The sequence below is a fragment of the Bombina bombina genome, chromosome 1, assembly GCF_027579735.1.
Source record: "Bombina bombina isolate aBomBom1 chromosome 1, aBomBom1.pri, whole genome shotgun sequence".
NCBI lineage: Eukaryota > Metazoa > Chordata > Amphibia > Anura > Bombinatoridae > Bombina > Bombina bombina.
Genome location: NC_069499.1, coordinates 403,204,801 through 403,232,029, shown reverse-complemented (window position 1 = coordinate 403,232,029; position 27,229 = coordinate 403,204,801). Strand labels below are relative to the sequence as shown.

The window sequence follows — 27,229 nt, the reverse complement described above, 5'->3', positions numbered from 1 at the left end:
TAAGTAAACTGATTTATATTATTATTTGTATGCTTAATAGCAGTTATTGCTTTTGTCTAATGAAAGCACTTCCAAAAATTATCTCAGGCTTTATAGAAAGCTTCCAAAAAATTGGCACCCTTATTCAAATTGAGGCTGGCATAACCATTTGCATCAAAACTTGCCTCAAATTCAGGAGGCTGTTGTCAAAATCAAGCGGTCCAGATGAAATATGCAGATCTTAAGTCTATGGGGCCGATTTATCATTGTTCTGTCTGACATGATCCGCTCAGCGGATCATGTCCAACAGACATCGATGAATGCCGACAGCGTACACTGTCGGCATTTATCATTACACAAGCAGTTCTTGTGAACTGCTTGTGCAATGCCACCCCCTGCAGATGCATGGCCAATCGGCCGCTAGCAGGGGGTGTCAATCAGCCTGATCGTATAGGATCGGGCGGATTGATGTCCGCATCCTCAGAGCAGGCGGACCAGTTATGGAGCGGCGGTCTTAAAACCCCTGCTTAATAACTGCTGTTTCTGGCGAGCCTCGGAGTTTGATAATTCGGCCCCTATGTGTGAAATGTTGCAGGAAAAAAATATGCAGCTGCAATATTTCATTCTTTAGGCAGCCATGCTGGCTTGGAATACGATTCAAAGAGCAAACATGCTTTATTCTCCTTGCAAATGTTCGTCACCTTCCTGCTAGCAAGCACCATCATAAATGCTAAACAGCAATGCAGAAAAAAATAGTACTTACATATGCATTATACATCATTTTATTTTTGTCCAATTAAAGGTTTCATCTTTTTTATGTCTCTTGACACACAAAGGACATCATAAGCTAAGAAGCAGAATAGCAATTACTGCAAATGAGAAAAAAATAACTGTGAAAGAAAACTCCCAGAAAATAAAAACACCTCAGTTTCTCTGTGCTTGTAAACTCTCTGCCATTCATGCAAATATTAACAGTATATATCGCCTGCATTTTTTTTAAAAACAAATCAAATATGTGGACTAAAGCAAACCTGCTTAAAAATGCACTGCATGTCTTTTTGAATAGAGGCCAGACTACATGCCAGCATCTTTGCCTGGTAAAATATTTTAAAAAAAGTACAATAGCTTTTGTTTTTTTTGATGAACCAATGCAGATGCAGTTGAACAGTTATGCTCATCCAACGTCACTGTCATGCTTAAACTGAACTTTGAACAGAGACATTCTGATTACAGCAGCTCACTCTGCTTATTCCTTTCTGTAATCACAGCAATGTAAAATTACTTCAAAGCACATCAAAGGCAAAGCTTGACTTTTATTATTTCCACATAAAGCACTCCAATGTTGGTAACAAGAGACAACACTAATGGCAGCCCATTTGATATGTTTTGTGCCCAAACTTACAGCACTTTATCAAACACAACCCTCATTAGGCAGATGTCATATTTACAGTGTATAGATTAACTCTACCTCTTTGGGTTTGCCACAAATGTCTAAAAGAGAATATCTTTTTTTCTTTAAAATTCAAATCTCATAGATCCTCAATACTTTACATACCTATGTTCTTTGCTTTAAAGAAAATGCTCTATTTAATTTTAAATATAAATATATATATATATATATATATATATATATACAGTATATATACATACAATATATATATATATATATATATATATAAATATATATAAATATATATATATATATATATGCATACACACTGACATTCAAAAGTTTGGGGTCACTTAGACATTTCCTTATTTTCTATGGCCTAGATTTAGAGTTGGGCGGTAGCCGTGAAAACCAGCGCTAGAGGCTCCTAACGCTGGTTTTTACCGCCCTCTGGTATTTGGAGCCAGTCATTAAAGGGTCTAATGCTCACTTTCCAGCCGCGACTTTTCCATACCGCAGATCCCCTTACGTCAATTGCGTATCCTATCTTTTCAATGGGATCTTTCTAATGCCGGTATTTAGAGTTGTGGCTGAAGTGAGCGTTAGAATTCTAACAACAAAACTCCAGCCGCAGAAAAAAGTCAGTAGTTAAGAGCTTTCTGGGCTAATGCCGGTTTATAAAGCTCTTAACTACTGTGCTCTAAAGTACACTAACACCCATAAACTACCTATGTACCCCTAAACCGAGGCCCCCCCACATCGCCGCCACTATATTTAAGTTTTTTAACCCCTAATCTGCCGCTCCGTACACCGGCGCCAACTACGTTATCCCTATGTACCCCTAATCTGCTTCCCCTAACACCGCCGACCCCTATATTATATTCATTAACCCCTAATCTGCCCCCACAACGTCGCCGCCAGCTACCTACAATAATTAACCCCTAATCTGCCGAGCGGACCGCACCGCTACTATAATAAAGATATTAACCCCTAATCCGCCTCACTCCCGCCTCAATAACCCTATAATAAATAGTATTAACCCCTAATCTGCCCTCCCTAACATCGCTGACACTTAATTTCAAGTATTAACCCCTAATCTGCCAATCAGAGCTCACCGCTACTCTAATAAATTTTTTAACCCCTAAAGCTAATTCTAACCCTAACCCTAACACCCCCCTAAGTTAAATATAATTTTATTCTAACAAAATAAATTAACTCTTATTAAATAAATTTTTCCTATTTAAAGCTAAATACTTACCTGTAAAATAAACCCTAATATAGCTACAATATAAATTATAATTATATTATAGCTATTTTAGGATTAATATTTATTTTACAGGCAACTTTGTATTTATTTTAACCAGGTACAATAGCTATTAAATAGTTAATAACTATTTAATAGCTAAAATAGTTAAAATAATTACAAAATTACCTGTAAAATAAATCCTAACCTAAGTTACAATTAAACCTAACACCACACTATCAATAAATAAATTAAATAAAATACCTACAATTATCAACAATTAAACCTAACACTACACTATCAATAAATTAATTAAATAAACTACCTACAATTACCTACAATTAAACCTAACACTACACTATCAATAAATTAATTACATAAAATACCTACAAATAAATACAATTAAATAAACTAACTAAAGTACAAAAAATAAAAAAGAACTAAGTTACAAAAAATAAAAAAATATTTACAAACATCAGAAAAATATTACAAAAATTTTAAACTAATTACACCTACTCTAAGCCCCCTAATAAAATAACAAAGCCACCCAAAATAAAAAAAATGCCCTACCCTATTCTAAATTAAAAAAGTTCAAAGCTCTTTTACCTTACCAGCCCTGAACAGGGCCCTTTGCGGGGCATGCCCCAAAGAATTCAGCTCTTTTGCCTGTAAAAAAAAACATACAATACCCCCCCAACATTACAACCCACCACCCACATACCCCTAATCTAACCCAAACCCCCCTTAAATAAACCTAACAATAAGCCCCTGAAGATCTCCCTACCTTGTCTTCACCTCACCGGGTCCCGATCTGTCCAGAAGAGGGTCCGAAGTCTTGATCCAAGCCCAAGCGGGGGGCTGAAGAGTGACGTCCATCCTCGGGCTGAAGTCTGGATCCAAGCGGTGGCTGAAGAACTCCATCATCGGGCTGAAGTCGGAAGTCCATCATCGGGATGAAGTCTTCTATCAAGCCACATCTTCAATCTTCTTTCTTCCGGAGCGTAGCGGAGCCATCTTCTTCCGATCAGCCAATAGAATGCGAGCTCAATCTGATTGGCTGATCCAATCAGCCAATCGGATTGAACTTGAATCTGATTGGCTGATTCCATCAGCCAATCAGAATATTCCTACCTTAATTCCGATTGGCTGATAGAATCCTATCAGCCAATCGGAATTCGAGGGACGCCATCTTGGATGACCTCATTTAAAGGAACCGTCATTCAGCTAGTAGGCATCGGTTGAGGAGGATGTTCCGCGTCGGCTTGGAAGAAGATGGCTTCGCTACGCTCCGGAAGAAAGAAGATTGAAGATGCGGCTTGATAGAAGACTTCATCCCGATGATGGACTTCCGACTTCAGCCCAATGATGGAGTTCTTCAGCCGCCGCTTGGATCCAGACTTCAGCCCGAGGATGGACGTCACTCTTCAGCCCCCCGCTTGGGCTTGGATCAAGACTTCGTACTCTCTTCTGGACAGATCGGGACCCGGTGAGGTGAAGACAAGGTAGGGAGATCTTCAGGGGCTTAGTGTTAGGTTTATTTAAGGGGGGTTTGGGTTAGATTAGGGGTATGTGGGTGGTGGGTTGTAATGTTGGGGGGGGGGGTATTGTATGTTTTTTTTTACAGGCAAAAGAGCTGAATTCTTTGGGGCATGCCCCGCAAAGGGCCCTTTTCAGGGCTGGTAAGGTAAAAGAGCTTTGAACTTTTTTAATTTAGAATAGGGTAGGGCATTTTTTTTATTTTGGGGGGCTTTGTTATTTTATTAGGGGGCTTAGAGTAGGTGTAATTAATTTAAAATTGTTGTAATATTTTTCTAATGTTTGTAAATATATTTTTTTTTTGTAACTTAGTTCTTTTTTATTTTTTGTACTTTAGTTAGTTTATTTAATTGTATTTATTTGTAGGTATTTTATGTAATTAATTTATTGATAGTGTAGTGTTAGGTTTAATTGTAACTTAGGTTAGAATTTATTTTACAGGTAATTTTGTAATTATTTTAACTATTTTAGCTATTAAATAGTTATTAACTATTTAATAGCTATTGTACCTGGTTAAAATAAATACAAAGTTGCCTGTAAAATAAATATTAATCCTAAAATAGCTATAATATAATTATAATTTATATTGTAGCTATATTAGGGTTTATTTTACAGGTAAGTATTTAGCTTTAAATAGGAATAATTTTTTTAATAAGAGTTAATTTATTTCGTTAGATAAAAATTATATTTAACTTAAGGGGGTGTTAGTGTTAGGGTTAGACTTAGCTTTAGGGGTTAATACATTTATTATAATAGCGGTGAGATCCGGTCAGCAGATTAGGGGTTAATAATTGAAGTTAGGTGTTGGCGATGTTAGGGAGGGCAGATTAGGGGTTAATACTATTTATTATAGGGTTATTGAGGCGGGAGTGAGGCGGATTAGGGGTTAATAACTTTATTATAATAGCGGTGCGGTCCGCTCGGCAGATTAGGGGTTAATAAGTGTAGGCAGGTGGAGGCGACGTTGTGGGGGGCAGATTAGGGGTTAATAAATATAATATAGGGGTCGGCGGTGTTAGGGGCAGCAGATTAGGGGTGCACAGGGATAATGTAGGTAGCGGCGGTTTACGGAGCGGCAGATTAGGGGTTAATAATAATATGCAGGTGTCAGCGATAGCGGGGGCGGCAGATTAGGGGTTAATAAGTGTAAGGTTAGGGGTGTTTAGACTTGGGGTACATGTTAGAGTGTTAGGTGCAGACGTAGGAAGTGTTTCCCCATAGAAAACAATGGGCCTGCGTTAAGAGCTGAACACTGCTTTTTTGCAGGTGTTAGGTTTTTTTTTTCAGCTCAAACTGCCCCATTGTTTTCTATGGGGATATCGTGCACGAAGCACGTTTTTGAAGCTGGCCGCGTCCGTAAGCACCGCTGGTATCTAGAGTTGCAGTGGCATTAAATTATGCTCTACGCTCCCTTTTTGGAGCCTAACGCACTGAAAACCCAGCCATTCTGTGAACTCTAAATACCAGCAGAATTTAAAAGGTGCGGGGGAAAAAAGCATGCGTAGCTAATGCACCCCTTTGGCCGCAGAACTCTAAATCTAGGCATATGAAATTATACATGAAATGAGTTTGAATAGGAAGAAATATAGTCATTGACAAGGTAAGGCATAATGAATTTAAAGGGAAATAATAATTGTGTCCTTCAAACTTTGCTTTTGTCAAAGAATCTTCCATGCAGCAATTACAGCCTTGCAGACCTTTGGCACTCTAGTTGTCAATTTGTTGAGGTTATCTAAAGAGATATCACCCCATGCTACCTAAAGCACCTTCCAAAAGTTAGATTGGCTTGATGGGCACTTCTTATGAACTATATGGTCAAGCTTATCCCACAACAGCTCAATAGGGTTGAGATCTGGTGACTGTGCTGGTTACTCGATTAAAGACAGAATACCAGCTGACTGCTTCTTGCCTAAATAGTTCTAGGAGCTGTGCTTTGGGTCATTGTCCTGTTGTAGGAGAAAAATGGCTCCAATCAAGCACTTCCACAGAGTGAAAAAAGTATGATATAAAATCATACGATAGGGTGCGCTATAATAATGCACAAGAAATGTGCGTGTTATCTGTGCTAACGTGTCGAAAAAAATATATATTCAAAATATGGATCTAATAGTGATCATGAATTGTAATATAGTGTTAGTATTGGCACTTATATGAATAAAAGCACAAAAGGAATAAAATATTTTTTAGTGTGTATACCTGGGAAACTAAATGTGTCTAGTTTGGTGAATATGTGGCTCACATAAATAGTGGTGTGTACTCAAAAAAACTTCATCCCAAACAATGTGCATACGTATGAATCAAGTGATAAAATATTACATATATTGACAATAAATTGAATATTGAAAAATAAATATTGAAAAATAAAAAATAAAATAAAAATACAAACGAATTCACATAAAGTGCAGAGTCAATGATAGATAGGTGAAATCAACACTGTTGGAATCAATAATTCTGGAAGGCTGCTCCACTCCAAACCGGTGGTAAATCGGGTGAACTGAAAAACTGAAAACACAAAGAGAGAGCGCCTAATGGTGTAATATCGTCAAGATCAAAAGTGATACAAACATAAAAAGTATCTGCCAAGTGGATACTCACAAAGAGCTTAGCACTCGCAAGTAGTGCATACAGGCGGGCTGACCTTTGCACAGCAGTCAGTACGCTGAATGTATGGAAGTCGTGTCGGAGATCTGTTATGATAGAAAAAGAACACAGAAGACCAATAGTGCAATATCGTCTAAATCCAAATGGACACGGCAAAAGAACACAGTTTCAGCAAGATGTATACTCACAATGGAGTTGGCACTCGCAAGTAGTGCATTTAGGCAGGCTGACCTTAATACAGCAGTCAGCACGCTGATTGTTTGTAGCTGTTATCGGCTTAGGCTTGTCCTCTGCACACCAGCGTGTGTACTGAATTCTCAGCTGTGGCTCAACTGTTTGCTGAGGGAAGGAAATCCTCTAGGTATGACGTGAACACACCAAAAAATGCACCTGAGGCTTGTTGAACGCTCAGAATACACAATTTGCATACAAGTTGTTGTTCAGATTAGTAGGTCACAGAATAAAAACGGGTGACTAAAAAAATGTTTTTGAAATTACCAATAAAAAAGGAAGTCAGCGGACAAAATGTTAGGTAAAAAAAATTTAAAAGATAAAGCGATAAAGCTCACTGGCCGTTTCATCAGGTAAGTATATCATACTTACCTGATGAAACGGCCAGTGAGCTTTATCGGCCGAGAAACGCGTTGTATTTAGCTCTTAAATAAATTTCTTTTAAATTATTTTTACCTAACATTTTGTCCGCTGACTTCCTTTTTTATTGGTAATTTCAAAAACATTTTTTTAGTCACCCGTTTTTATTCTGTGACCTACTAATCTGAACAACAACTTGTATGCACCTTGTGTATTCTGAGCCTTCAACAAGCCTCAGGTGCATTTTTTGGTGTGTTCACGTCATACCTAGAGGATTTCCTTCCCTCAGCAAACAGTTGAGCCACAGCTGAGAATTCAGTACACACGCTGGTGTGCAGAGGACAAGCCTAAGCCGATAACAGCTACAAACAATCAGCGTGCTGACTGCTGTATTAAGGTCAGCCTGCCTAAATGCACGACTTGCGAGGGCCAACTCCATTGTGAGTATACATCTTGCTGAAACTGTGTTCTTTTGCCGTGTCCATTTGGATTTAGACGATATTGCACCATTGGTCTTCTGTGTTCTTTTTCTATCATAACAGATCTCCGACACGACTTCCATACATTCAGCGTACTGACTGCTGTACAAAGGTCAGCCCGCCTGTATGCACTACTTGCGAGTGCTAAGCTCTTTGTGAGTATCCACTTGGCAGATACTTTTTATGTTTGTATCACTTTTGATCTTGACGATATTACACCATTAGGCGCTCTCTCTTTGTGTTTTCAATTTTTCAAACTTCCACAGAGTATGGCAAGGTCCCTTTTACCCTGTAGAAATCTCCCACTTTACCATCACCAAAGCACCCCCAGAGCACCACCATGCTAGACAGATAGCGTCAAGCACTTGTCCAGCACCTTTTCATTTGGTCTGTTTCTCACAAATGTTCTTCTTTGTGATCTGAACACCTTAAAATTAAATTTGTCTGTCCATAACCATAACACTTTTTTTCCAATCTTCATCTGTCCACTAGCTGTTTTATTTTTCCAATCTTAATCTTTTCTTTTTATTGGCAAGTCTGAGATATGGCTTTTTCTTTGCAACTCTGCCTAGACGGCCAGCATGCCGGAGTCGCCTTTTTACTGTAGATGTTGAGACTGGTGTTTTGCGGGTACAATTTAATGAAGATGCCAGTTGAGGACTTGTGAGTTTATGTTGGTTTAGGGTTACATTGATATATGTGTTTAGCTTGGTGCAATATAAAGGCATCCTTTACTTTACATTTCCAATGTTGGTGCTGATGCTGCTTGGAATATTTCGCCAACATCGACACCCATTGTGATGTATAGTAAAATGCCTCTTGGCCATGCTGCAATTAAACAGTAATGTCTGCACTTTTTAATATTTTGAGGGCTTTCTTGACATTGTGTCAGATTTCTTTTGAATACATCACCGCCTCGCAGCACTTTCAACCATCAGGGCCTTGGTCATAACGTCTCTTAATATCACAGGATCATATCTCTACCAATCTCTTCTCAAGATGATCCGTATGCCTATTGTGGAACAACTATGCCTTACATCTATAAACTGGCCTTAAGCTATACACATCCTTAGATGTAGCAGATGTAGCTCTTAATATTTTGTCCCCAGAAAAATGTATTATTTTTTATTTTCAAAATAATTATACCATAATTTGAACTCTACGCTCAGTAACTCAGTTAACATTTGAAAATATAAATATCTAATCTCCATATTTAGTATCTTGTAAGTTGTACATTTTAAAAATTAGTGTTCTAATAATTTGCAAATTCCTTTACACATTTTTCATATTCTTCATATATATCATTAATATATTTAGGGGCACATTTAACAATGTGCGAGCGGACATGATACGAAGTAGCGCATCGTGTCTGCTTCACATCGATGCACATTGATAAATGCCGACAGCATACGCTGTTGGCATTTATCATTGCACCAGCAGTTCAACCAGATCGTATTTGATTGGGTTGATTTCTGTCCGCCGCTTTAGAGCAGGCAGACAAGTTATGGAGCAGTGTTCTTTAGACGGAGCTTAATAAATATGCCCCATAGGCCTCTATTTAACAAGCTCCGTAAGCAGCTTGATGGTAAGAATGCTGCTCCATAACCTGTCCACCTGCTCTGAGCAGGCGGACAGACATCGCCACAATACAACCCGATTGAGTACGATCGGGTTGATTGACACCCCCTGCTGGCGGCCCTTTGGCCGTGAGTCTGCAGGGGGCGGCATTGCACCAGCAGCTCTTGTGAGCTGCTGGTGCAATGCTGAATACGGCGAGCGTATTGCTCGCCGTATTCAGCGAGGTCTGGCGGACCTGATCCGCAGTGTCGGATCAGGTCCGCCAGACCTTGATAAATAAGCCCCATAGTATACATTTTAATGTGTTACTTAAATTTGTTTAAATGTCCAAAGATGCAGTATGCATCTATCCAACCTACATATGTCCCTCTTCTTAGAATATGATAAACTTATCAAATAAAAATAATTGTGAATAAGAAAAATGTAGAAGATTAAAACTACATAAGGAAAAATAACATCAAAAATACTGTTTTTGTTAAAAACAAAATATTTTACTGCTTCCCTCTTTATTTAAGAAATATTTAGGGCTCTATTTAAGAAGTTGCAAATGCAGCTTTGGAGCACGTTTAGCTGCAGCCGATAGTTTAGAAGCAGAAGTCATCAGACCGCTCCTTCATAACCTGCTATGCTAATTCCAAAGTGGGATTTGTCAATCCCCCCGGATTTCTCCCACCGTGGGGATTGACTAATCCCAAAGTTCTCCCACATAAACCCTCCAAATCACTGTTATTCAATCCCATTGATGATGTCAATGCATCACATAAGGGATGAAATTGGAGTTAAGGTTAAATAGTTATAGATTTCTGTACTGAGAATCTTACAGTATGACCCCCTTAACTCCTCCTTTTTTTAGTTTTCTTTTTATTTCTCATGGTAAAAGTGTAGTTTCATTTTCTTATGTCTAATTGCACATACTATTCAGCTGACAATCCTTTTTCATCTCTTATGTATTCAGCAAATTCAAATTAGAGAAACTCATCCTCCATCCAAATCATCATCATAGGTCCTAAAAGCAGGATCTTCCCTCTGTCCTCCCGATTTTGCCTGGAATCATTTATCCTCTTTATCTTTTGTTAAATGCATTAATTTCTTTATTAACATGTTTGAACAAGCACACAGTTTGTTGGCTATGGTAATGCATTTTTTATACATTTTCACCAACAAAAGCCACTTTCTTATATTTTTTTGTGTATGCCCAATACAAATGTAAAAAACCCAAAGAAAACAAAAAACAGATATTTTGGTTCTGTCATGCAAACGCTGTGCTTCTAATGTATAGGAAAAACATAAAGAAGGAAAATTCACTAGAGCTAATATAAAGTTATCTTGTAGCTGGCTTGCAGATACGCTGCAAAGGTACACAGAGAATACTATTTGATTGGTGTTAATCTATTTCCATGTGTTGGTCTTAACACAAATTCATTTTTGAATTTTGCTTTGCAAGTGCAAGTTCTGCATAACTGCTCTATGAATGACATATTATTATAAGCTGCCTTTGCAAGTCTGACTGTGAAATTTCTGGAAAGCTTGATTCACATCTATTTGTGCTATCAAAGCTTAAAGAACTGGGTCACCATGTGATGCCTCCCAGAAGGCTATAATCCAAAGAGGTAACTTAGCTTTTTGACTACTTTACTGCTTAGATTCTTTATAATTTATATATATGTCTTAAGCTATTACAGTAAATTTCAATAATCACCAATTTGCAAAATGTCAAGTTATGGTATTTTTGACTACTATCATGAGATGGTTTGATCTTCTGAAAGTTTGCTACATAAAGTTTTCTTTATTTGAACAAAATAAACATCTTAACAAAAATCAGGGAAGCTCTACCTTTATAATCTTAAATAGGGCCTTGCTCATTGAATCAATTAAGGCAATACCGAACGATCCTCCTAACTAAATTACCTTAAGCTAAATAAAAAATGTAGGTTTTCTACTGTTTATATTTTTTAACTTAAGTCTATAGGCTCGATTTAACCCACTGCTTTCAAACCTATACACCAGTTCTGACCTAAAGTTTGCAAGTTCCCCTGGACTTGTCTGATGCTTGTGCAATGTTAAATGTGGGCAGCAATAGCCATGATACCAGGCAGACAGTTTCTGAGATTCCTGCCTTGTCCGCTCGTTGCTTCTTATGGGAAGCCCTTTAAGTGTGATTCTTCATTTTTATATTTTTATACATTTAATATAATGTGCATGTTTTTATTTAATAAACACTTCAATAGACTTTTCTCTCCCTTTCCCATATGTTTCATAAGCATCCATCCTTTTTGAGCACTTTACTTTTTTACCCTCATTCAAGTACAGGTAGCCCTCATTTTGTGGTAGTTCAATTTGCGCAGCATCACAATAGTGCCTGTTTCATTGAGGAAGTTATTCCATAAGCTTTTCAGGGGAAAACAAAAGATTTGCAGAAAAGTTTCCAGCACTGTAATACTGTGTACAGCACACGTGAGTAGTTTGCCATTAGTTTGATTTTTAAAGGTCCAGTACAGTGAATTGTAAAAACAATTGTTATCATGCATATAAAAGAGCAGTAACTAAAAACTATTTTCATGCTGGCCTGAAGTTAACAGAAAGTGTATGTCTATGTGCATGTTAAAAAGCACACAAATACAGGGAGTGCAGAATTATTAGGCAAGTTGTATTTTTGTGGATTCATTTTATTATTGAACAACAACCATGTTCTCAATGAACCCAAAAAACTCATTAATATCAAAGCTGAATATTTTTGGAAGTAGTTTTTAGTTTGTTTTTAGTTTTAGCTATTTTAGGGGGATATCTATGTGTGCAGGTGACTATTACTGTGCATAATTATTAGGCAACTTAACAAAAAACAAATATATACCCATTTCAATTATTTATTTTTACCAGTGAAACCAATATAACATCTCAACATTCACAAATATACATTTCTGACATTCAAAAACAAAACAAAAACAAATCAGTGACCAATATAGCCACCTTTCTTTGCAAGGACACTCAAAAGCCTGCCATCCATGGATTCTGTCAGTGTTTTGATCTGTTCACCATCAACATTGCGTGCAGCAGCAACCACAGCCTTCCAGACACTGTTCAGAGAGGTGTACTGTTTTCCCTCCTTGTAAATCTCACATTTGATGATGGACCACAGGTTCTCAATGGGGTTCAGATCAGGTGAACAAGGAGGCCATGTCATTAGATTTTCTTCTTTTATACCCTTTCTTGCCAGCCACGCTGTGGAGTACTTGGACGCGTGTGATGGAGCATTGTCCTGCATGAAAATCATGTTTTTCTTGAAGGATGCAGACTTCTTCCTGTACCACTGCTTGAAGAAGGTGTCTTCCAGAAACTGGCAGTAGGACTGGGAGTTGAGCTTGACTCCATCCTCAACCCGAAAAGGCCCCACAAGCTTATCTTTTATGATACCAGCCCAAACCAGTACTCCACCTCCACCTTGCTGGCGTCTGAGTCGGACTGGAGCTCTCTGCCCTTTACCAATCCAGCCACGGGCCCATCCATCTGGCCCATCAAGACTCACTCTCATTTCATCAGTCCATAAAACCTTAGAAAAATCAGTCTTGAGATATTTCTTGGCCCAGTCTTGACGTTTCAGCTTGTGTGTCTTGTTTAGTGGTGGTCGTCTTTCAGCCTTTCTTACCTTGGCCATGTCTCTGAGTATTGCACACCTTGTGCTTTTGGGCACTCCAGTGATGTTGCAGCTCTGAAATATGGCCAAACTGGTGGCAAGTGGCATCTTGGCAGCTGCACGCTTGACTTTTCTCAGTTCATGGGCAGTTATTTTGCGCCTTGGTTTTTCCACACGCTTCTTGCGACCCTGTTGACTATTTTGAATGAAACGCTTGATTGTTCGATGATCACGCTTCAGAAGCTTTGCAATTTTAAGAGTGCTGCATCCCTCTGCAAGATATCTCACTATTTTTTACTTTTCTGAGCCTGTCAAGTCCTTCTTTTGACCCATTTTGCCAAAGGAAAGGAAGTTGCCTAATAATTATGCACACCTGATATAGGGTGTTGATGTCATTAGACCACACCCCTTCTCATTACAGAGATGAACATCACCTAATATGCTTAATTGGTAGTAGGCTTTCGAGCCTATACAGCTTGGAGTAAGACAACATGCATAAAGAGGATGATGTGGTCAAAATACTCATTTGCCTAATAATTCTGCACTCCCTGTAGAGCTTCCCACTGCCATATTGATGGACTGTAATATGCCTAATAAACATAAAACAAATTTTATATTGCTGTTTTTACATTTACAGCATTAATTTCAGAGCTTAAAGTAAAACATAATAATATATAATAAAACATATAATATATATTAAGTTATGATATAATATAATATTACATTACTAATGAAAATTTTGAGAGTGACTTGGAACCTAACACATTTACTTCCCGCTAACTTACATGATTTAACTGGGTTCATTTTTACATTGTTTTTTTTTTGTGTCATCCAAAAGAAAGCATTCTAAAAGTAATTATTTTACTAATGTTTATGTGATGAATAAACAAATGTTTTTTGTATCCACATGGTACATGGTGTTTTCCACCAACAGGGCACTTACAGTTTCAAAATAAATTTAAGCAAGTTTAACTTATATGAAGGGCCAGATTCACAAGTAGCCCGCAATTGTTTGCGCAAGGATTGTCACAATCGTTTACACGCAGGTTAAATTGCGCTCATATTACAAGTTTAGCGTGAGCGCAATGGCGATTTATGCTTGAATCATTACCACAAACTCAGAGCTGTTGGTAACTGTTTCGCAAAATTAAAAAGTGTCACAAAACACTTCAAAAATAAATTACAGTCAGTATAGTTAGCATACATCACAGTGAAGAGAGAAATTTATTATTATTAATATTATTATTATTATTATTATTATTATTATTTTCAACAACAATAGCAATACAATTATTTTTCTAACCAATAACTAAATTGTAAACAAAATTATAAAAAAAGTTACCAGAGGTAACACCATATAGTATCAATATGTTTTCTAAATGTTTTATATGGCTCCTGATTTTACCTGATTGCCACCCATTCCATGACAGTTGAATATGCCAACTTTTTCATTTTCTTTTCGACCCATATTATCCAGACACTGATTAGTTTCAACATTTCGAATCTGAAAAGCGAATTGAAATGAATTAGTTGAAATATATAAATAAGTAAATAAATATTTTAAGATATAGGGGCCGATTTATGACCGTGCGAGCGAACATGATACGATGAAGTGTATCATGTTTGCCGCACATTGAAGGTTCGTGCGGAAACAGGGGCATCAAGCTCCATTTGGAGCTTGATAATTCGGCCCCATTATCTTAACAAATGGGTGAGAGAGCAGGCTGCGATATATTTCAACACAAAATGTTATTTTAATGCATTATTCTACCTAGCATTTATTAAGGTCTAGATTACAATTGGAGCGGTATTTTGCATTTCTGCTAGAACGATAACTCCGCTAGATTTAAGATTTTTGTCCTAGTCAGGTTGCGCTCGTATTACAAGTTGAAAGTAAACAGTTTTTTCTCTAGCAGTAACCTGAATAGCGCAAATATTCAAACATAAAATATTGCGTGCACTTTCACCTATTCCACCATATAAGTCAATAGAGGGAAAACAATGGAAAAAAGAACCTCACTCTCATGCAAACACCATCACATATTCTCATTTGCACTAACCCAACATGAAAATATGGATATTTTATATTCCAATGTTCTTTATGTAAAGGAATATGTTCTACTTATTCATCAATAAATATTTCTACACATATCTGATTTTTTTTTAAAACAAATATATATTTATAACTATTTAATGCACTTATATATATGCCTGTATATGTATACATATATACCTAAAGGGACACTTAACCCAATTTTTTTTCTTTCATGATTCAGATAGAGCATGCAATTTTAAGCAACTTTCTAAATAACTCATATTATCAATTTGTCTTTGTTTTCTTGCTATCTTTATTTAAAAGCAGGAATGTGATGCATAGGAGCTGGCCCATTTTTGGTTGAGAACCTGGGTTATGCTTGCTTATTGGTGGGTAAATATAAGCAAGCGCTATCCATGGTGCTGAACCTAAAATTGTCTGGCTGCTAAGATTTACATTGTTGCTTTTAAAATAAAGATAGCAAGAGAACGAAGAAAAATTGATAATAGGAGTAAATGAGAAAGTTGCTTAAAATGTCATGCTCTATCTGAGTCATGAAAGAAAAACATTGGGTTCAGTGTCCCTTTAAGTGTTTGTATGTGTATATGTATGTATCTCTATGTTAAAAACCTTTGGTGGGGGTTTATTTCTATCTTACACCCGAGATCTCATATCTTTGAGCCCTTATAACTTTTTTGTGCAATATTTTTTAAATAATTTTTATTTGACAGTGTATTATAAGTGTAACAGCACTTTGTAATTTATTTTTTAAGTGTTTTGTGCAGCTTTTTCGCCATACAGTTAACCACAGCTCTGAAATTGCGGCAATGATTTTAGTATAAATAACGATTGCACTCACATGATTGCATTTACTTTCAATTTGTAATACCAGCGGTAAGCCCGATGAGCGCAAACCCTCGCAATCTACCCCTTATCGCTACAGTGCAAACGATTGCACTCCACTTGTAATCTAGCCCTTAGTGTTTAATGTCCCTTTAAAGGGACATGAAACCCATTTTTTTTCATTCCTGATTCAGATAAAGCATACAATTTTAAATGACTTTCTAATTTACCTCTTTTGTCTGATTTGCTTTGTTCACTTAGGCCTAGATTTGGAGTTTGGCGGTAAAAGGGCTGTTAACGCTCCGCAGGCTTTTTTCTGGCCGCACCATAAATTTAACTCTGGTATCGAGAGTTCAAACAAATGCTGCGTTAGGCTCCAAAAAAGGAGCGTAGAGCATTTTTACCGCAAATGCAACTCTCGATACCAGAGTTGCTTACGGACGCGGCCAGCCTCAAAAACGTGCTCGTGCACGATTCTCCCATAGGAAACAATGGGACTGTTTGAGCTGAAAAAAAAACTAACACCTGCAAAAAAGCAGCGTTCAGCTCCTAACGCAGCCCCATTGTTTCCTATGGGGAAACACTTCCTACGTCTGCACCTAACACTCTAACATGTACCCCGAGTCTAAACACCCCTAACCTTACACTTATTAACCCCTGATGTGCCGCCCCCGCTATCGCTGAGCCCTGCATTTTTTTTTTAACCCCTAATCTGCCGCTCCGTAAACCGCCGCAACCTACGTTATCCCTATGTACCCCTAATCTGCTGCCCCTAACACCGCCGACCCCTATATTATATTTATTAAACCCTAATCTGCCCCCCACAACGTCGCCGACACCTGCCTACACTTATTAACCCCTAATCTGCCGAGCGGACCTGAGCGCTACTATAATAAAGTTATTAACCCCTAATCCGCCTCACTAACCCTATCATAAATAGTATTAACCCCTAATCTGCCCTCCCTAACATCGCCGACACCTAACTTCAATTATTAACCCCTAATCTGACGACCGGAGCTCACCGCTATTCTAATAAATGTATTAACCCCTAAAGCTAAGTCTAACCCTAACACTAACACCCCCCTAACTTAAATATAATTTACATCTAACGAAATAAATTAACTCTTATTAAATAACTTATTCCTATTTAAAGCTAAATACTTACCTGTAAAATAAATCCTAATATAGCTACAATATAAATTATAATTATATTATAGCTATTTTAGGATTAATATTTATTTTACAGGCAACTTTGTAATTATTTTAACCAGGTACAATAGCTATTAAATAGTTAAGAACTATTTAATAGTTACCTAGTTAAAATAATAACTAATTTACCTGTAAAATAAATCCTAACCTAAGATATAATTAAACCTAACACTACCCTATCAATAAAATAATTAAATAAACTACCTACAATTACCTACAATTAACCTAACACTACACTATCAATAAATTAATTAAACACAATTCCTACAAATAAATACAATTAAATAAACTAGCTAAAGTACAAAAAATAAAAAAGAACTAAGTTACAAAAAATAAAAAAATATTTACAAACATAAGAAAAATATTACAACAATTTTAAACTAATTACACCTACTCTAAGCCCCCTAATAAAATAACAAAGACCCCCAAAATAAAAAATTCCCTACCCTATTCTAAATTTAAAAAGTTACAAGCTCTTTTACCTTACCAGCCCTGAACAGGGCCCTTTGCGGGGCATGCCCCAAGAATTTCAGCTCTTTTGCCTGTAAAAGAATAAATACAATACCCCCCCACAACATTACAACCCACCACCCACATACCCCTAATCTAACCCAAACCCCCCTTAAATAAACCTAACACTAAGCCCCTGAAGATCTTCCTACCTTGTCTTCACCATCCAGGTTCACCGATCCGTCCTGAAGAGCTCCTCCAATGTCCTGATCCAAGCCCAAGCGGGGGGCTGAAGAGGTCCATGATCCGGTCAAAGTCTTCATCCAAGCGGGGCAAAAGAGGATCTTCCATCTGATTGAAGTCATCATCTAGGCGGCATCTTCTATGGTCTTCCATCCGGAGCGAAGCGGCAGGATCCTGAAGACCTCCAGCGCGGAACATCCATCCGGACCGACGACTGAACGACGAATGACTGTTCCTTTAAGGGACGTCATCCAAGATGGCGTCCCTCGAATTCTGATTGGCTGATAGGATTCTATCAGCCAATCGGAATTAAGGTAGGAATTTTCTGATTGGCTGATGGAATCAGCCAATCAGAATCTAGTTCAATCCGATTGGCTGATCCAATCAGCCAATCAGATTGAGCTCGCATTCTATTGGCTGATCGGAACAGCCAATAGAATGCGAGCTCAATCTGATTGGCTGATTGGATCAGCCAATCGAATTGAACTTGATTCTGATTGGCTGATTCCATCAGCCAATCAGAATTTTCCTACCTTAATTCCGATTGGCTGATAGAATCCTATCAGCCAATCGGAATTCGAGGGACGCCATCTTGGATGACGTCCCTTAAAGGAACAGTCATTCGTCGTTCAGTCGTCGGTCCGGATGGATGTTCCGCGCTGGAGGTCTTCAGGATCCTGCCGCTTCGCTCCGGATGGAAGACCATAGAAGATGCCGCCTGGATGATGACTTCAATCGGATGGAAGATCCTCTTCTGCCCCGCTTGGATGAAGACTTTGACCGGATCATGGACCTCTTCAGCCCCCCGCTTGGGCTTGGATCAGGACATCGGAGGAGCTCTTCAGGACGGATCGGTGAACCTGGATGGTGAAGACAAGGTAGGAAGATCTTCAGGGGCTTAGTGTTAGGTTTATTTAAGGGGGGTTTGGGTTAGATTAGGGGTATGTGGGTGGTGGGTTGTAATGTTGGGGGGGGTATTGTATTTATTCTTTTACAGGCAAAAGAGCTGAAATTCTTGGGGCATGCCCCGCAAAGGGCCCTGTTCAGGGCTGGTAAGGTAAAAGAGCTTGTAACTTTTTTAATTTAGAATAGGGTAGGGAATTTTTTATTTTGGGGGTCTTTGTTATTTTATTAGGGGGCTTAGAGTAGGTGTAATTAGTTTAAAATTGTTGTAATATTTTTCTTATGTTTGTAAATATTTTTTTATTTTTTGTAACTTAGTTCTTTTTTATTTTTTGTACTTTAGCTAGTTTATTTAATTGTATTTATTTGTAGGAATTGTGTTTAATTAATTTATTGATAGTGTAGTGTTAGGTTAATTGTAGGTAATTGTAGGTAGTTTATTTAATTATTTTATTGATAGTCTAGTGTTAGGTTTAATTATATCTTAGGTTAGGATTTATTTTACAGGTAAATTAGTTATTATTTTAACTAGGTAACTATTAAATAGTTCTTAACTATTTAATAGCTATTGTACCTGGTTAAAATAATTACAAAGTTGCCTGTAAAATAAATATTAATCCTAAAATAGCTATAATATAATTATAATTTATATTGTAGCTATATTAGGATTTATTTTACAGGTAAGTATTTAGCTTTAAATAGGAATAATTTATTTAATAAGAGTTAATTTATTTCGTTAGATGTAAATTATATTTAAGTTAGGGGGGTGTTAGTGTTAGGGTTAGACTTAGCTTTAGGGGTTAATACATTTATTAGAATAGCGGTGAGCTGCGGTCGTCAGATTAGGGGTTAATAATTGAAGTTAGGTGTCGGCGATGTTAGGGAGGGCAGATTAGGGGGTTAATACTATTTATTATAGGGTTAGTGAGGCGGGTTAGGGGTTAATAACTTTATTATAGTAGCGCTCAGGTCCGCTCGGCAGATTAGGGGTTAATAAGTGTAGGCAGGTGTCGGCGACGTTGAGGGGGGCAGATTAGGGGTTAATAAATATAATATAGGGGTCGGCGGTGTTAGGGGCAGCAGATTAGGGGTACATAGGGATAACGTAGGTGGCGGCGCTTTGCGGTCGGAAGATTAGGGGTTAATTATTTTAAGTAGCTGGCGGCGACGTTGTGGGGGGCAGGTTAGGGGTTAATAAATGTAATACAGGGGTCGGCGGGGTTAGGGGCAGCAGATTAGGGGTACATAAGTATAACGTAGGTGGCGGTCGGCAGATTAGGGGTTAAAAATTTTAATCGAGTGGCGGCGATGTGGGGGGAGCTCGGTTTAGGGGTACATAGGTAGTTGATGGGTGTTAGTGTACTTTAGGGTACAGTAGTTAAGAGCTCTATGAACCGGCGTTAGCCAGAAAGCTCTTAACTCCTGCTATTTTCAGGCGGCTGGAGTTTTGTCTTTAGAGCTCTAACGCTCACTTCAAAAACGACTCTAAATACCGGCGTTAGAAAGATCCCATTGAAAAGATAGGATACGCAAATGGCGTAGGGGGATCTGCGGTATGGAAAAGTCGCGGCTGAAAAGTGAGCGTTAGACCCTTTAATCACTGACTCCAAATACCAGCGGGCGGCCAAAACCAGCGTTAGGAGCCTCTAACGCTGGTTTTGACGGCTACCGCCGAACTCCAAATCTAGGCCTTAGTATCATTTTTGAAAATCATACCTAGGTATGCTAATAAGCAGCAATACACTTCTGGAAGCTAGATGCTGATTGGTGGCTGCAAATAAATACCTTTTGTTATTGGCTCACCACGTGTTCAGCTAGCTTCCAGTAGTGCATTGTTGCTCCTTTAATATAGGATAAAAAGTGAATTAAATGCATTTTAGCTGGGGTTAAAGGGACACATTTTCTTTCATGATTCAGATAGAGAATACAATTTTAAACAACATTCCAATTTACTTCTATTAACTAATTTGCTTCATTCTTTAGATATACTTTAATGAAGAAATAGCAATGCACACGGTGAACCAATCACAGGAGGCATCTATGTGCAGCTACCAATCAGCAGCTACTAAGCATATCTAGATATGCTTTTCAGCAACGAATATCAAGAGAATGAACCAAAATAGATAATAGAAGTAAATTAGAAAGATGTTTATAATTGTATGCTCTTTCTAAATCATGAAAGAATAAAATTGGGTTTCATGTCCCTTTAAGGTTTCCAAAAGGTAAATGATGAGGAAGTATTTTTAGTTTAAATTTATCCTGCAGTCCTTTCTAGCAGTCTCAAGGGTTCAAACTGCAGAAGGGGAAGGGTTAAGTCGCTGGTGTTGTGGGGAGATCAGAGAAATTAGAAAACTTTCTAGATATCCCTAGATGTGGTAGTGTTTTCTTAATCTAGATGCCTGTGGTAGTGTTCCTAGACAGACAGGTTGTTCATCACAATAAACCTGTTTATTAAAAGACTAGTCGATAAGACTGCCCAAAAGAAAATAAACACAGAGCAATAATGTTCTTGCAAGCCTATAACAGATAGTTGATCATAGATATGTGCATGGCGAAAAAATTTGGTTCGGTTTGTATCGATTCAGAATTTTTCGAATTTCTCGGGTTCGGATCGATTCAAATTCGGAAAATTTTGAATCGATTCGGTCCGGATTCGTTTCAGATTCATTCGGATTCGAAGAAATTCGGCAGGATTCGGTTCAATTCGGTTTGGTTCGGAAATTCGGAATTTCAGTAAGTGTTAGGTGGGATTAGACTAGTAATATGTACTGTATATTAGGTGTAAGCCATAGCAGAGTGATATAACCTAATATACTGTACAATACTAGTGTAATCCATGGCCATCCAAATTTACCGAATAAATCTGAACTAATTTGGATTTATTCAGTAAATTCGGCAGTATTTTAATTCGGAAATTCTGTTTGATCCGAATCTCCGAATTTGCCGAATTTTCTGAATTTCCGAATCGATCCGAAACTTATTGTACATATCTAGTTGATCACATGTACTAGACTATGCATAAGAACCACATCCAAAAATGTGCACACAGAGCTAAGGCCTTTCAGTCCTAGGACGTCAATTTGCAGCATTCACACATTGATTGTGTACTTATAAGACACGTTCAACAAATAACACCTCTAACAGCGGATGGCAATGCAAAATCAGCACTAATCGGCCATCATGTTACACCATGAGGATCTATATTTGTTAGTGATATAGGTTACCTTTAAAAATATTGGTTACTGATACACATAAAGGATAATTAACTTTATGAAAAACAACCTATAAGTACATAGTAAAAGCTTGCTTATAATTGGTAGCATTGGACTAAGGAGAACCGGGCAACACCAATTTCAGAGGGCACCCCTAACATATGTGAAGGATACGGTGTCAAAATTTCATGACACCGTATCCTTCACATATGTTAGGGGTGCCCTCTGAAATTGGTGTTGCCGGGTTCCCCTTGGTCCAATGCTACCGATTATAAGCAAGCTTTTACTATGTACTTATAGGTTGTTTTTCATAAAGTTAATTATCCTTTATGTGTATCAGTAAACAATATTGTTAAAGGTAACCTATATCACTAACAAATATAGATCCTCATGGTGTAACATGATGGCCGATTAGTGCTGATTTTGCATTGCCATCCGCTGTTAGAGGTGTTATTTGTTGAACGTGTCTTATAAGTACATGATCAATGTTTGAATGCTGCAAATTGACGTCCTAGGACTGAAAGGCCTTAGCTCTCTGTGCACATTTTTGGATGTGGTTCTTATGCATAGTCTAGTACATGTGATCAACTATCTGTTATTGGCTTGCAAGAACATTATTGCACTGTGTTTATTTCCCAAATAGGGATGATTGTTAAGGTTATTGTAACCAATAAAAAAGAAAATGCTGAAATCCCTTATGTGTGGTTACTTATTAAGTCTCTACAATACTCTATCTTTCTAAGTCCATTCCTAATTTTTGTTTAAGCTACAGATATAGAAACAAGCTATTTTGTAACTCCTCTTTTATATAAATAAGTGTGAAAGCCTGCACAGAGGTCAGTATTTTGTGGTGACGGAACCACCCTGACATTTTTGGAAGAGCGTTTTATTGTGGTGATGGAACCACCCTGCCATTTTCGGAATCTACCTGGATGCAGCTTACGCTGCATCCAGGTGTATTCTTTCACCACCCTGCCATCCAGGTGTATTCTTTCACCACCCTTTTGCTCTTTCTTCCCCCCTTTCTTTTGCTCTCTCTCCCCCTCTCTTTTGCTCTCTCTCCCCCCTCTTTTGCTCTCTCTCTCCCTCTCTTTTGCTCTCTCTCCCCCCTCTCTTTTGCTCTCTCTCCCCCCTCTTCCCTCTCTTTTGCACTCTCTCCCCCCTCTCTTTTGCTCTCTCTCCCCCCTCTCTTTTGCTCTCTCTCTCCCCTCTCTTTTGTTCTCTCTACCCTCTCTTTTGCTTTCTCTCCCCTCTCTTTTGCTCTCTCTCCCCTCTCTTTTGCTCTCTCTCTCCAGCTCTCATTTGCTCTCTCTCTCTCCCCTCTCTTTTGCTCTCTCTCTCTCCTCTCCTTTGCTCTCTCACTCCCCTCTCTTTTGCTCTCTCTCCCCCCTCTCTTTTGCTCTCTCTCCCCTCTCTTTTGCTCTCTCTCCCCTCTCTTTTGCTCTCTTTCCCCTCTCTTTTGCTCTCTCTCCAGCTCTCGTTTGCTCTCTCTCTCTCCCACTCTCTTTTGCTCTCTCTCTCCCCTCTCTTTTGCTCTCTCTCCCCCTTTCTTTTGCTCGCTCTCTCCCCCTCTCTTTTGCACTCTCTTTCCCCCTCTCTTTTGCTCTCTCTCCCCTCTCTTTTGCTCTCTCTCCCCTCTCTTTTGCTCTCTTTCCCCTCTCTTTTGCTCTCTCTCCAGCTCTCGTTTGCTCTCTCTCCCCCTCTCTTTTGCTCTCTCTCTCCCCCTCTCTTTTGCTCTCTCTCTCCCCCTCTCTTTTGCGCTCTCTCTCCCCCTCTCTTTTGCTCTCACTTTCTCCCCCTCTCTTTTGCTCTCTCTCTCCCCCTCTCTTTTGCTCTCTCGCCCCCTCTCTTTTGCTCTCTCCCCCTCTCTGTTGCTCTCTCCCCCTTTCTTTTGCTCTCTCCCCCCTCTCTTTTACTCTCTCTCCCCTCTCATTTGCTCTCTCTCTCTCCCCTCTCTTTTGCACTCCTCCCCTCTCTTTTGCTCTCTCCCCCCTCTTTTTTGCTCTCCCTCCCCCATTTTTGGAATCTACCTGGAATCATCCAGGTGTATTCTTTCACCACCCTTTTGCTCTTTCTTCCCCCCTTTCTTTTGCTCTCTCTCCCCCTCTCTTTTGCTCTCTCTCCCCCCTCTTTTGCTCTCTCTCTCCCTCTCTTTTGCTCTCTCTCCCCCCTCTCTTTTGCTCTCTCTCCCCCCTCTTCCCTCTCTTTTGCACTCTCTCCCCCCTCTCTTTTGCTCTCTCTCCCCCCTCTCTTTTGCTCTCTCTCTCCCCTCTCTTTTGTTCTCTCTACCCTCTCTTTTGCTTTCTCTCCCCTCTCTTTTTCTCTCTCTCCCCTCTCTTTTGCTCTCTCTCTCCAGCTCTCATTTGCTCTCTCTCTCTCCCCTCTCTTTTGCTCTCTCTCTCTCCTCTCCTTTGCTCTCTCACTCCCCTCTCTTTTGCTCTCTCTCCCCCCTCTCTTTTGCTCTCTTTCCCCTCTCTTTTGTTCTCTCTCCCCTCTCTTTTGCTCTCTCTCCGCTCTCTTTTGCTCTCTTTCCCCTCTCTTTTGCTCTCTCTCCAGCTCTTGTTTGCTCTCTCTCTCCCACTCTCTTTTGCTCTCTCTCTCCCCTCTCTTTTGCTCTCTCTCCCCCTTTCTTTTGCTTGCTCTCTCCCCCTCTCTTTTGCACTCTCTTTCCCCTTCTCTTTTGCTCTCTCTCCCCTCTCTTTTGCTCTCTCTCCCCTCTCTTTTGCTCTCTTTCCCCTCTCTTTTGCTCTCTCTCCAGCTCTCGTTTGCTCTCTCTCCCCCTCTCTTTTGCTCTCTCTCTCCCCCTCTCTTTTGCTCTCTCTCTCCCCCTCTCTTTTGCGCTCTCTCTCCCCCTCTCTTTTGCTCTCACTTTCTCCCCCTCTCTTTTGCTCTCTCTCCCCCTCTCTTTTGCTCTCTCGCCCCCTCTCTTTTGCTCTCTCCCCCTCTCTGTTGCTCTCTCCCCCTTTCTTTTGCTCTCTCCCCCCTCTCTTTTACTCTCTCTCTCCTCTCATTTGCTCTCTCTCTCTCCCCTCTCTTTTGCACTCCCCCCCTCTCTTTTGCTCTCTCCCCCCTCTTTTTTGCTCTCTCCTCTCTCTCTTTTGCTCTCCCTCTCCCTTCTCTTTTTCTCTATTCCCCCTTTTCTTTTGCTCTCTCCCCCTTCTCTTTTTCTCTCTTCCCCTTTCTCTTTTGCTTTCTCCCCCCTTCTTTTTTGCTCTCCCCCTTCTCTTTTGCTCTCTCCCCCCTTCTCTTTAGCTCTCTCCCCCCTTCTCTTTTGCTCTCTCTCCCCTTCTCTTTTGCTCTCACCCCCCTTCTCTTTTGCTCTCTCCTCCCTTCTCTTTTGCTCTGTCCCCCCTTCTTTTTTGCTCTCCCCTTTCTCTTTTGCTCTCTCCCCCCTTCTCTTTTGCTCTCTCCCCCTTCTCTTTTGCTCTCTCCCCCCTTCTCTTTAGCGCTCTCCCCCTTCTCTTTTGCTTTCCCTCCCCCTTCTCTTTTGCTCTCTACCCCCTTCTCTTTTGCTCTCTCCTCCCTTTTCTTTTGCTCTCTCTCCTCTCTTTTTTTCTCTCTACTCCCTCTCTTTTTCTCTCTCTCCAGCTCTCATTTGCTCTCTCTCTCTCCCTCTCTCTTTGGCGCTCTCTTTCCCCCTCTCTTTTTCTCTCTCCCCCCTTCTCTTTAGCTCTCTCCCCCCTTCTCTTTTGCTCTCTCTCCCCCTTCTCTTTTGCTCTCTCCCCCTTCTCTTTTGCTCTCTCTCTTGCCCCTCTCTTTTGTTCTCTCTACCCCTCTCTTTTTCTCTCTCTCCCCCTCTCTTTTTCTCTCTCTCTCCCCCTCTCTTTTGCCTTCTCTCTCCCCCTCTCTTTTGCTCTCCCCCCTCTCTTTTGCTCTCCCCCCTCTCTTTTGCTCTCTTCCCCTCTCTTTTACTTTCCCTCTCCACCCTCTCTTTTGCTCTCTCCCACCTCTCTTTTGCATTCTCTCTCCCCCTCTCTTTTGCTCTCTCCCCCTCTCTTTTGCTCTCCCCCTCTCTTTTGCTCTCTCCCCCTCTCTTTTACTTTCCCTCTCCCCCTCTCTCTTTTGCTCTCTCTCCCCTCTATTTTGCTCTCCCTCTCCCCTCTCATTTGCTCTCTCTCCTCCCATTTTTGCTCTCCCTTCTCTTTTGCTTTCTCCCCCCTTCTTTTTTGCTCTCCCCCTTCTCTTTTGCTCTCTCCCCCCTTCTCTTTTCTCTCTCCCCCTGTCCATTTTTTTAACCGTCTGTAACGATCAGGCATCTGGCCTCATATGGAGGCGGAGCACCGATCACGCTCCAGCTCCATATGCGGCAGATGCCTGAAGCTCCAGCTCTCAGCTGTTATGTTACAGCTGAGAGTTTGGAGCTCCTGAAGCTGTCTGTCGCCGCTAGGCAGCTGCACGCGCATCCAACATTCCTTTGAGGATGTGTGCGCAACTTCCGACGGCAACGGACGCTTACAAACACAATTATAGTATAGATGGGTATGCAAAGTTCACAATAAGGGAACCTGTTAGCCCACATTCAGGGCAAGTGATGGAGCATCTGTCACCCTTATTTAGCATTAAATTAATCATTTGTGCAGACTCTTTTCATGCACTTTTGCAATTCAAACTTGTCAAAGAGCCTCTGAGGTGGCAGATGACTTAAAGGGACATAATACCCCAAATTTTTCTTTCATTTTTCAGATAGTGAATAGAATTAAAAAAAAAAAAAATCCAAGTTACTTCTATTAAATTTATCAAAGATACCTAGGTAGGTAGCACGCATATGCCTGAAGTACTGCATGGCATGAAATAGTGCTGCCATCTAGTGCTCTTGATAATTTATAACATTTTTGCAAAACTGCTGCCATATGGTGCTGCAGACAGGCGCATACTCCTGAGCTTACATTCCTGCTTTTCAACAAAGGATAACAAGAAAACAAAGACAATTTGATAATAGAAGTACATTGGAAAGTTGTTTAAGATGGTATGTTCTATATGAATCATGAAAGAAAAAAAATTGGTTTTATGTCTTCTTAACAAACAAGTGTAATAAAGGGACATTAAACACCTCTTGCTTTTTTTGTAACAAAAATAGTGCTTGCTCTACATTCTCTAGAGAGGTCAAAAAAAGTAAAATTGGTAACCTAGGTTTTCAAAATGCTGCAAATCAGATAGTTAGTTTAGGCAATTTGAGAGCAATTTGAGAGCCTAAGTTATCTATTTTCCTGTTTGACCTCTCTAGGAAGCATACAACAAAACACACATTTTTTTATACAAAAATGTCCCTTGAAAATTGCAGCTTTTTAATTTGTGGCTGAAAGCTT

General features: G+C 39.5%; 1 protein-coding gene across 3 annotated transcripts in view; it reads right to left on the bottom strand.

Annotated features, from left to right (window-relative positions):
- GALNT13 (polypeptide N-acetylgalactosaminyltransferase 13) overlaps nucleotides 1-27,229 on the bottom strand; it is a 766,581-nt gene that overhangs the window by 171,229 nt on the left and 568,123 nt on the right. For all 3 annotated transcript variants that reach the window (XM_053698312.1, XM_053698310.1, XM_053698311.1), the window contains exon 9: nucleotides 14,434-14,532. In XM_053698312.1, the coding sequence (XP_053554287.1) occupies nucleotides 14,434-14,532 (99 nt within the window). The remainder of the gene's footprint in view (nucleotides 1-14,433; nucleotides 14,533-27,229) is intronic.